General features: G+C 30.0%; 1 protein-coding gene across 4 annotated transcripts in view; it reads left to right on the forward strand.

The window, feature by feature from the left end:
- Nucleotides 1-4,920, forward strand: part of LOC137634159 (glutamate receptor 1-like) — a 585,224-nt gene extending 580,304 nt beyond the window's left edge. For 2 of the 4 annotated variants that reach the window (XR_011042460.1, XM_068366416.1), the window contains one exon: nt 4,583-4,920. Coding sequence is in view for 1 of the 4 variants with exons in the window: in XM_068366416.1 (XP_068222517.1) it covers nt 4,583-4,648 (66 nt within the window). In the remaining 3 variants the exon portion in view is untranslated. Of the gene's footprint in view, nt 187-4,582 lie in introns of those variants that run through there. The other 2 variants (XM_068366415.1, XM_068366417.1) reach the window with 1 other exon arrangement.
- The last annotated feature ends 7,580 nt before the right edge of the window (nt 4,921-12,500 follow it).

The following is a 12,500-nucleotide window of genomic DNA, read 5'->3' on the forward strand; positions in this document are numbered from 1 at the left end:
ATCACCACAAATTTAAGTCATAAATGAGACTATAAAGAATTCTTATCCTAAAATATCACTTTACACTTGCATCAAATGAAGTGATCATAATTACCTTTCTCCCTTTAATGAAAAGGTAGGCATTTTAAATAATCAAACCAATTTGTAATGCAGAAGAACATAATTATATTGCGATTTCAACGACCACTGTTTGAGTTATATGCAGGCTCCAATTTTTGGCGGCCATATTTCCTTTCAGATCGGTTCCAATGCTCATGCCAAGCTGACCAGGTAACTTTATATATATATATATATATATATATATATATATATATATATATATATATATATATATATATATATAAATTTATCGCAAATATTTGTGAAAATTCATAATAGCATATAAGGGACAGCTAGGAACCAAGTGATTGACAACATTATGCAGCCGTATTAAGATGGACATTTTAGAAACTTGTATTTTGTGACATTGAAACTGGTATCTCATCGCATACGAAAAATTTTGATACAGGGCATTAGTATAGCTCACAAAACGATAATCATTTGAAATGTTTATACTTTTCGTATATTTCGTGTTTAACGTAATAAATAGCTTATTGTCTATGAGAAAAAAAATTCGATCTTGATTCTTACAAAACTAGTTAGAAATTATATACAAATTAAGTAAATCATTTGATTTAGTGAGAAATATTTTGCCCTTTAAATACATTACAAAATTAACACTACTTCGCCAACAACATTGACTTTGATTATGACAGTTATCAGTAGACAAATTACAGCTAAGGGATAAGAGAGATCACATGCCGAGAGTTCGAATATGTCACGACAATAGTTTAACGCAATCTAAAAATTAAATTATCTTCAATATTAGATTTGAGACGGTTATACTGTAAATAATTTATACACCAGTATGTGATAGTCGCAAAATTTTTGTCTCAAGTCCACCATCTACATTTAAATATAAAGCAAATATCCACACGAAAACCCCGTTTTAAAGAACTGAATAATTACTCTCAATCATCCCATCCATTATTGACTTGGAATTCCTAATAAACGGAAGAAAATTTTATGCCATATTCTCTAAAAGAATATATTTGCTCTGGGAGCAATAATGTTTGATATGTGCAATCCAATTCCTATTTTTAATCAGTGCTCAACAAAACGACCACGTACGACGCACTGTATGTTAAATAAAAGTATAATGCAATCATAAAAATCTTTACTACATAATTTTCAACAAAATTGCACTGGGGAAAATGAAAAGCAGCAAATAATGGCAAGACATACTTCAAATAAACATGTTAAGCAACATTACAAAGAATTCGAATTTTTTAAACTAGGTTTAAGTGAAATGTATGGGTAATCTTGAAACCCGGTAAAAGTAAAATATAGCGGCATAACTTATATCTGCACTAATAAATTCTTGAATTATTTTTTAAACACTGAATTAGATAGTAAAAAATTTTAGTATAAAAAGATTACCCTATCTACCGCATCTTCAATTTCATGTTGAAATAAGGGGAGAAAAAAAGAGCGAAATCCTTGCTATTTAACATGAGTTTATCTCAGTTTTATATTCCTTGACCGTACCATCCAACAAAAATAACTTGAAAGAATAAAACACATCTCTATGCGATGAAACATGAAAGCATATTCACGTACCTAAAAATAAATGGACGCATAAATGAAAAGTTGTATATAACGACAGCTGCATAAAAATCTGAATGCATACTTTAAGAATACAAAAACAAGTGGGTCACACGTTAAATAACAGTTCCACTCAAATTACTTGCCCATTACGCAGCTTGAATATTCACCCTAGTTCAACGAAAAATGGGGAACTTTCATAACTCCCATTTAGCGGCACGAGATAATAACAAGGTTTAAAAGAAATAAAAATGTTTAAAATGGAAATAGATGTGTAAAATGGGGTATGACAAAAATATATATCAAATGGCCAGTTCATGATTTTTTGTTTCAATTTAGATCTACAGGTTTTCTTGCACAATTATGTAATGATGATCAAGTGAATGCTTACAGTTGGTGAGGTCTATATAAACGGTTTAAGAAAATATAATTTTCTGCAATTATATTAGTAAATATGTATACATTATATGGTGCTGTTATCGTGCAAAATGTAATATGTATTCAGTTTCCTATAATCATAAAAAACATTTGTAAAGCATGTATATATCTCTACGAAAATTGTAAGTATAAATAAGCATCCTGTACATAAATAAACATAAAAGAATAGACATCATAAATACGTGAATAAATTACAAACATCCCAGAGATTTAATCTTAAAAAACGTAGACTGGTAACATGGGTAAAGAAATAATGAAAGATATGTATCTATAAGCTAGATATTTTTCTCTGCCATGCTTTAATGGAAATTACGTTTGAAGAATTTTTAAATAGTCTCTCACATTCTTCTAGCTTTTAATCCTGTACCTATACACAATATAGAAGACAAAAAATTAACTAACCGAAACAAAATCCAACAAAACAAAATAAACAACAAATATAATCTTGGACACATGCTGTGGTGCTGTTGTTGACATTGATTAATTCACTAACAACTATTCCTACTATCATGATAAATAAAAGTCTATGCCAGAATGTAATTTTGTTTTCACATTTATGTTTCAGGTTTCAGAACCTATGTATAACAATTCTAACATTATTGAATTTCAAGAACCTTTAACCTCTAAATAAACAAACTACAGTCCAATTTTTAGGGACAATAATTCTGATCTAACGGCTCTTATAGACTGAGGTTCCTGCAATGACTTTCGGCATTTCATCTTTTCTTCACGATCTCTTATTAACTGCATAATAAATGAATTCATCCTTTTTTCATAACGCGAGCAAATAGTTGTTTAAAAATCTTTAAAACCCCAGCGGGTGTCCCATGGTACCTCAGCATAATAAATTACATGAAATATAAGAATACCATTACTCCATACACAAAGTAATAACACAATTCGGTACACTATATGCAAATAAATTAGCATTCTTCAAAACTATACCTATTTCTAGATGATTTGAAGTTCAAGCGATTATTTCAATAGCATTAAAAAAAACATCTTAAAAATTTTAAATAACTTGATACCTATTCCATGTCTGAAACAATGTTACCAACATGGAGTGACTTATCTCTTGACCAAAATAATAATATCAAATTGGTAAAACTCAATACTTGAGACATTAACGAAGGGTCGTTACATAAGAATTCAAAGCACCCGGCAGATAGATTTCGTAGGAATATCATTTTGAAACCTTGGAAATGTCTTTTCTATTCATATATAGTACGTTTATCTGATATATCTCGATCTGACGAAGAGTGACTGTGTTTTCTAGCTTGCAAAACAATAACCCGTCCATTTGCATGAATTTCCCTGATAACCCCATCGCAGCAGTTTTTTTGCTCTCATGAATTTCACCTTGACTCAGTATCTACGTTTTACTCTTTCCACTTGCCCATACCGATTATCTTATCCGCCTAATACCCATGGAACCGTATAAATACAAGGTCAGAAACACTGAAAAGGCCAACAAGTGGTACGTGATTGTGTAAATGCATTTTTTAAACCCCATTTTAAATTAATGATCTACAGTAACAAGATGACACTAAGAGATTCAATATCACGAATTTATGAACTTGATAATTACCTTTTTAGTTTTAAGTTACGACACGTTAAAAGAAACACAATGAAGATTCAGAAAACACTTTTCATTTAGGTTTTGTTATCTACATGCATGTAATATATTCAAATTATAACTTTCGTTCTTAATATCAATATAGAAATATTTAGGAGTGTCTTCAATTTGAAAAATTCTCCACACACGCGGAAATTATTCGTGTTTGGTACAATCACCAAGTCCATTTAAAGATCGTTTTAAAACGAAGAGTAATAGTAATATCATCATCTTGACACATCGAATTCAGACATTATAAAAAAAAAAAATACATTAACTAGAAACGTTAAATTTAAAATGATTTTTATAGAATAAGAAAGTCAGAAATTAGCATTTACTTTCGATCACATTGAATCTCTTCTATCTAGTGTTTGGTCTTGATGGTGCTCATTTTCACAAACTAGTTTTACTGTGTTTTGTGATCGACCTTTACCACTAAAAGAAAAGCGCAAGTAGCGTGCATACCTCTCCCCCATTTAAATTAACCCCAAATACTCATTTACATGATGACATCCTCATGAGATCTTATTGCTTGAAGATTTACAAAAAACATTTGAGGGTGATTTTTCTATTGATGTCAGTACGTGTATCACAAATGTAACGAGGGAAAAATATCGTTGATCCTCATCTAGATCTTTAGATATGGATTTATTGGTCATATGTTATCGCTACATAAAACTTAATTTGAATTCATTAAATATTAATTTTTCTAGATATCTTCTTAATAAACCTAAAAATGAACAAATAAACGTATATGGCGGAAAAGTAAATGGTTACGAGAAAATATGCGAGTTTTTCTCAATACTTTAGTCAAGATCAAACTTTTCACTCTTCATTTCTTTCCAAGTAGCTCATAAAATCGTTTTTCTATTTCATATCACTTAGAAAAGAGCTGTTAATGAGAGTCCACCGGCTGAACTAGAGCAATCATCAACAAACTACCACAACTAAGGAGACACTTTCCCGAGAGCAGACTTCATAGCGTTAATCAGAAAACTTTGTTGAAGACGATAAACTTTCCTGATACGGTAGGAGAAGAGCTTTGCTCTTATACTCCTCTTTTTTTTTTTAACATGACAAGAGCAGGTAAAGAAGGGACAAATGGCCTAACTTTTCTTTGAAGGAAGTGAAGCCACAAGAGTCAATTTCTTAAAAGTCAAACAATACCTTTTATACCATTAAATAGAAACTATATTTTACTTTCGCGAAAGCGTTGGTATGACTTATATATAGTGTATATCTTCAACAAAACAAGACTTTCAAAATTAGAAAAATATACAACGGTGAATGGGAGCTAAAACTGTTATAACACAATTACCGTTCTCTGTCGTTTTCCCGTTAGTTTACACGTAGTTCTCTTTAATAATAATTTCCGATATCAACTCCCAGATATGCAATTTTAAGTAGCACACCTTGTACTTCATTTATGTTTCTTCACCTGTTAGTGTTTGTCATGTTTCACTGTCTACATTTTTTTTTCTTCTATAAAGTAAATGATAGAGCAGCTCCCAATACCATAACATCGGTTATATAATAGGTGTAAGAAGAAAACTTCTAATTGGGGGTGAAATACTTCAGAAAAAACACGCAGTCTCCATTATTCCAAACTGAATTTTCTACTTATAATGTAATTACCAAAGCGTAAGTATAGATACTTTGTAACTTAGTTATTAATAGCATAAATAATTTCTGTATAACTCTAAAAATATTAATATTACCAAAGTTATCTGTTTACTTAATATAGACTTGTAAATAAATCTCTATGACAAAACCTAAAAGTGGTGGCCAAGCTACTTAAATAGGTTTTTATCAAAACAATACTACAGAGTTGAATTCCATTGATGAAAAGTATAGAAATGTTTGTTCAGGGACTTACAAAGGCTTTAACAAATATTTTCAATCCTCACTATTACACTACCTATAAAGTTGGAGGTATTATCTACCTGATAAATTTACAAATGTAATATAGCAACACATTTACAATGAAGACATTATGACGTAGGCTTACTTTAGATCTAGGAAAAAATATTTGTATGGCATGTTTTCTAAGAAAATAGTGTATAAAAAAACAGATAATATAGTCTTTTATAAAAAGGTTAGTTGTAATTATGTAATTAAGATATAGGAAGATAAGTTTGAGAACGCAATGGCTTTAAAACTGACGGTATTTCATTTTCAAATCGATGTATATTCTGAAATGAGAGTGAATTACAATGCTGAATAAACCAATATTAATGCTAATTAATGCTACAATAAACTATTATAAGGGTTCATTCTGAGAATGGATGCGTGTTTGATCATACAATAAAATACAATGTTATAAATACATAAATTTACACATTACACAGTCATTTTTCTAAACGGCAGTATAATTCTGAAACAACTGAATATTAATTCAGAGAATAATGTTAGTGTCTGTAAATAAAAGACGGTAGTTCTTGTGCGTAACATTGTTCTTTGTATTGTACATATCTTTTACTGTGATAAATCAGCATTTTACATACATGCATGCTATGTAGCGTTGTCTGTGTCAAGAGATAAAATGTTGTACGAAACACTGTGCTGTTCGTTCATAAAATAAAAGCTTGCTCTTTTACGACGTTGTTTCACTGAGATGAAACCCACTGCTTCCTTCGTGGTTAAGCGAAACCCTCTGATAAAAAAATGGCAATGGGTTGCCAACACAATTGATCTTTGCTCTTTAAAAATGAAAACTTTACAATCATTCACAATCTATGTAAAATCTGCATCTTTATCATGGTAAACATATCAGATAACAGTGCGGAAATGGGTGAATATAAAATAAAATAAATTTAAATGGGTTACAATAATCGGAATAACTGCTGAATTTACTTTTTTCGTAATATGTTTGTAATACCTTTCAACTTAAAATCTAATATTTCCAAATCAATTAATGGAGAAATTATCCACCCCTGTGGAATCAGGAACTGTGCTTATTAAAAGAGGAGGGTAATCAAAAAAAAAAAAAAATTATATATATATATATATATATATATATATATATATATATATATATATATATATATATATATATATATATATATATATGTATGTGCAGAAGAACCACAGGGAAAATGAAAATACAGAATATACACTTGAGTCCTGATTAGTTTCGTGATACTCCCTCAGAGGACTGATTTATTGAGAGAGGTTTCTTACATTTTATAGGGAAAGCAAAAGTACGAACATACATATAGAGATTTAGAGAACAATGACACTCCCTTACCCGCTACCTGGGCTTGACTCAGGTGTGCGTAGGCGGAGTCCGAAAGCTCGTTAGACACCTGCTAAAAAGGGTCATTTCTAGTGGCGGGTATATTCTTGTTTTCTTCTTATTTTACTTTCATTACAGTTATTTATATGTCAATGCGGTAGCCTTATCTATATAAATACATAAGCAAAACATACACAAAATTACAAATATATATACATATATATACATACATATACATATATATACATATATATATATATATATATATATATATATATATATATATATATATATATATATATATATACACATACACACATACACATATACATACATACACACACATACATATACATATACATACACATACACATATACATATATATACATACATACAGATACAAATACATATACATATACATAAATACTTACACATACACATACATATACATACACATACACATATACATATATACACACACACATATATACATGTATACATATATACACATACATACCCATGCATATATACATTTATATGTATACAACATTAATATCATAAACATATAATCATGTATATATCAATACTTATATCTAGCATAACACTATATAGTGCCAATATACTTATGCATACTATATAAAATAATTGTTTCTTTTAATGAATGGTAGCTCAGGTCTAAATATTAATTTCACACCGACGTTAATTATTCACAATACATTCAATTCTACATTAAGTGGTTAATGTTTTTTTATATAGTTTACAAATCTCTTTACATATAAAGGCGTCGAGTTTATACATTCCATGACCAATATTCAAGTTGTTTTCAAAGGTTTCTTTTATGAAACTGGACTCTATGATGTTTCTTTCTACTAAGTTATTTGAATGAACCAATTTCTTTGCACCTGACCAATTAATAGGGTGATTTTTATCTCTAACGTGGGCAAAGAGTGCATTATTATCTTGAGCATACCTGACACTTTTCTTATGTTGTTCAATTCTCTTTTCTAGGGCTTTACCAGTTTGACCAATATAGTATTTTTCACAAGCATTGCATGGAATACGATATACACATCCCTTGGTAATGTCAGGAGAATTCTTTATTAAGGCTGTTTTTATTGTATTTTTACTCTTAAATGCTACATTTACATTGAAGTTTTTTAACAGTTGGGGAATTTCTTTAAATGAATCACAATAAGGTAGTACAAGTAAATTTTGTGTGTTATAGTTTTTTCTGTTATCATTACCCAAAAAAGTCTTTTTTGCTGTTCTTAGGGCATCATCTAATACAATTTCAGGATACTTTAGTTTTTTACCTATTGCTCTAATACCATTTATTTCGTCATCAATTGAATCTACCATTCTCCATACACACTTTAATAGAATTAATTAAATTATGTATAAAAGATTGTAAATTTGAATTCAATGGGAGATTTTATGCACAAACTTTTGGTATGGCTATGGGAAACCCTTTATCCCCAGTATTGAGCAATCTATACATGGAATTTTTTGAAAGTAGAATCGTAAATAACATCATACCTAATAATGTAAAATGGTTTCGATATATTGACGACATAATATGTGTGTGGCCAGGATATGAAAATTTAGATAACTTTCTTCTTAGATTGAATAGTTTGGTACCATCAATAAATTTCACTATGGAGCTGGAGAATAATTGTACCCTACCTTTTTTGGATTGTCGCATACATAGATGTAATAATAGTCTCAAGTTCAGTGTATACAGAAAGCCAACGAATATCTCGGCATATGTCCATTATTACTCAAACCAAGGCAACAAAGTTAAGAAATCTGTATTTACTTCTATGTTTTTAAGAGCATTCCGAGTCTGCAGCCCTGAATATATTGATGACGAAATAAATGGTATTAGAGCAATAGGTAAAAAACTAAAGTATCCTGAAATTGTATTAGATGATGCCCTAAGAACAGCAAAAAAGACTTTTTTCGGTAATGATAACAGAAAAAACTATAACACACAAAATTTACTTGTACTACCTTATTGTGATTCATTTAAAGAAATTCCCCAACTGTTAAAAAACTTCAATGTAAATGTAGCATTTAAGAGTAAAAATACAATAAAAACAGCCTTAATAAAGAATTCTCCTGACATTACCAAGGGATGTGTATATCGTATTCCATGCAATGCTTGTGAAAAATACTATATTGGTCAAACTGGTAAAGCCCTAGAAAAGAGAATTGAACAACATAAGAAAAGTGTCAGGTATGCTCAAGATAATAATGCACTCTTTGCCCACGTTAGAGATAAAAATCACCCTATTAATTGGTCAGGTGCAAAGAAATTGGTTCATTCAAATAACTTAGTAGAAAGAAACATCATAGAGTCCAGTTTCATAAAAGAAACCTTTGAAAACAACTTGAATATTGGTCATGGAATGTATAAACTCGACGCCTTTATATGTAAAGAGATTTGTAAACTATATAAAAAAACATTAACCACTTAATGTAGAATTGAATGTATTGTGAATAATTAACGTCGGTGTGAAATTAATATTTAGACCTGAGCTACCATTCATTAAAAGAAACAATTATTTTATATAGTATGCATAAGTATATTGGCACTATATAGTGTTATGCTAGATATAAGTATTGATATATACATGATTATATGTTTATGATATTAATGTTGTATACATATAAATGTATATATGCATGGGTATGTATGTGTATATATGTATACATGTATATATGTGTGTGTGTATATATGTATATGTGTATGTGTATGTATATGTATGTGTATGTGTAAGTATTTATGTATATGTATATGTATTTGTATCTGTATGTATGTATATATATGTATATGTGTATGTGTATGTATATGTATATGTATGTGTGTGTATGTATGTATATGTGTATGTGTGTATGTGTATATATATGTATATATATATATATATATATATATATATATGTATATATATGTATATATGTATATATATTTGTAATTTTGTGTATGTTTTGCTTATGTATTTATATAGATAAGGCTACCGCATTGACATATAAATAACTGTAATGAAAGTAAAATAAGAAGAAAACAAGAATATACCCGCCACTAGAAATGACCCTTTTTAGCAGGTGTCTAACGAGCTTTCGGACTCCGCCTACGCACACCTGAGTCAAGCCCAGGTAGCGGGTAAGGGAGTGTCATTGTTCTCTAAATCTCTATATGTATGTTCGTACTTTTGCTTTCCCTATAAAATGTAAGAAACCTCTCTCAATAAATCAGTCCTCTGAGGAAGTATCACGAAACTAGTCAGGACTCAAGTGTATATTCTGTATTTTCATTTTCCCTGTGGTTCTTCTGCATCTGAGCATCACGTTTTCCTGTGATTTTTACGCATATATGTATGTATGTATATATATTACAGGTTGTAAGTACATTTATCTGGCAAACTTAGATATATTGCCCAATAAGGGAAAATTAAAGCATCCTCAACATGGTGGGGTTAATGCTAAGGTTTCTATTTAATGAGCAGATGATAAAGATTTTATTGGTGACATTATTCTATTCAATGGCCGTCAATAAAATGAAAAAAAATTCAGAACTACATAAATCTTTATTGCGGTATAGTCAATACTTCCCCATACTTTGAAAATAACATAAAATAATATTTTTTTTTTTTTATATATGCTGATTACATTTATTTCTGATGGTATAATTATTATATCAAGCGCAAGAAATACATCGATTTCCTTTGGGATTGTAGCGTTTTAGATCTTGAGCAGACTAAAAGATTATTATATATAAGAAAATCAAAGGATTGATGTGACATAACTTGGCAACATCCAAAATAGTGACTCTACTTGAAAACTGGGCTTGGTGGAGGATTTTTTTCTACTTTTGATAAAATTGACTGCAACTGGGAGTTGACCAAATCTCCATTGATTGTGAAGTAACTGTTGAAAAGTATTACCTTCTTATGAACGTATTTAGGCGTTAGGAATGCAAGGTATAGAAATGAAGCTGTTGGGAAAAAATCAAACGTTCTTGTGGTGGAAGTAAACCGTGTCGAAATATATATATATATATATATATATATATATATATATATATATATATATATATATATATATATATATATATATATATATATATATATATATATATATAAAGGCTTGAGAAACGACTCTGTGGTGTCTCTATGGCTGTTCAATACAGTAATGGATAGAATGATGAGAAAGGACAGTGGTAGTATGCTATATAGTAGAATGAAAAATGAATTTTGAATGGAATTTAAAATGATTGATGTGTGCATATGGTGAGGTGCTGATTCGGGCTATTGCAAAATGAATACTTTGTGAGGAAATATAAGCAGTTGTGGAGTCGCAAAAATGATAGTTTGAGAGAGAAAATGAATCACATAATATTTGAAGCAAGAAAGTTTGCTGAACGCGTGCAAAAGATCGATAGAACTTTTCAATTATCTACGAATGACAAAGCAGGAGTGTACATAAAGACCGAAGGAAAATTGATGTGAAAAAAATAGGATGTTAGAGGTGTTAAAACTTGAGTGTAAGGGGAAGAATGAATGGGAGTATATTGAAGTGGTTGGCTCGTGTAGACAATGTTAGCCGGAAGGGTAGTGAAAGGATTATTATCATTTGTAATGTTTCAACTCAATATTTAATACACAGCTGTGTATCACTGAGATAAAATTGATATCTATTCATGTATCAATTGAGTTTAATTTAACAGACAAATTATAAAGGACAAAAAAAAATATTCAACTCTTTCAGTATGTTACTCATCTCCCTTTGGCATTGTCGAAGAAGAAAATGCATGCATTTATCCTGCTTCAAGCTTGCTTGTTTTTTTTTGTTTTTGTTTTTTTTTTTAAAGGAAGAATGGAAAGGATACAGCGTGTTACCCAACTTTCAGAGGAATATGACAAAGCTGTTTTTGAAATATGAAAGATGATAATAGTCAGGGAAGTAAAACGAAAGGAAACAATTCTTAAACTTATCAGCAAAAGTAAAGATTCATTCACAAAATAGTGCAGTTCGAGGAATTTTGACTTTGCAAAGTTATAATGAGGGATAGATGACTGTTCATTATAAGAGAAAAAAAATGACTCCGGAACGACGGAACCGTGAATTAACGCTTGGGTAAAAGACAGAAAGGATATCTAACGTTGGAGGAAAAAAAACAATTGATAAGGGAAAGGTAGTAATTGGATGGATTGCCATTGATTCAGTCTCGTAGAGAAAGAAAGAAAAACACTAGGACCTCTACAAGCAATTGTGAGTAATATTCCAAACAGATAAATAAAAGCCCAAAACGGGTACCTTCCTGAGTCCAAAACATTAACCTTAGATTAGACAACAATATCTCCATGATATGGAATCTCATGTACCTACTTTTCTTAATTACAACCACCATGGTTTCATTTACCTCTCTTTTTTACTTCATATCCGTTTCATATAAGCTCAAGCATAAAAAACGACTACTATATTCAAATAAAGCGTGATCTCAGAAATCTTGGTATAACACTTAATTTTCTCATTTCTATAATTCAAGAATTACCTTTCACTTTCCA

This window comes from Palaemon carinicauda, chromosome 44, assembly GCF_036898095.1.
Source record: "Palaemon carinicauda isolate YSFRI2023 chromosome 44, ASM3689809v2, whole genome shotgun sequence".
Lineage (NCBI taxonomy): Eukaryota > Metazoa > Arthropoda > Malacostraca > Decapoda > Palaemonidae > Palaemon > Palaemon carinicauda.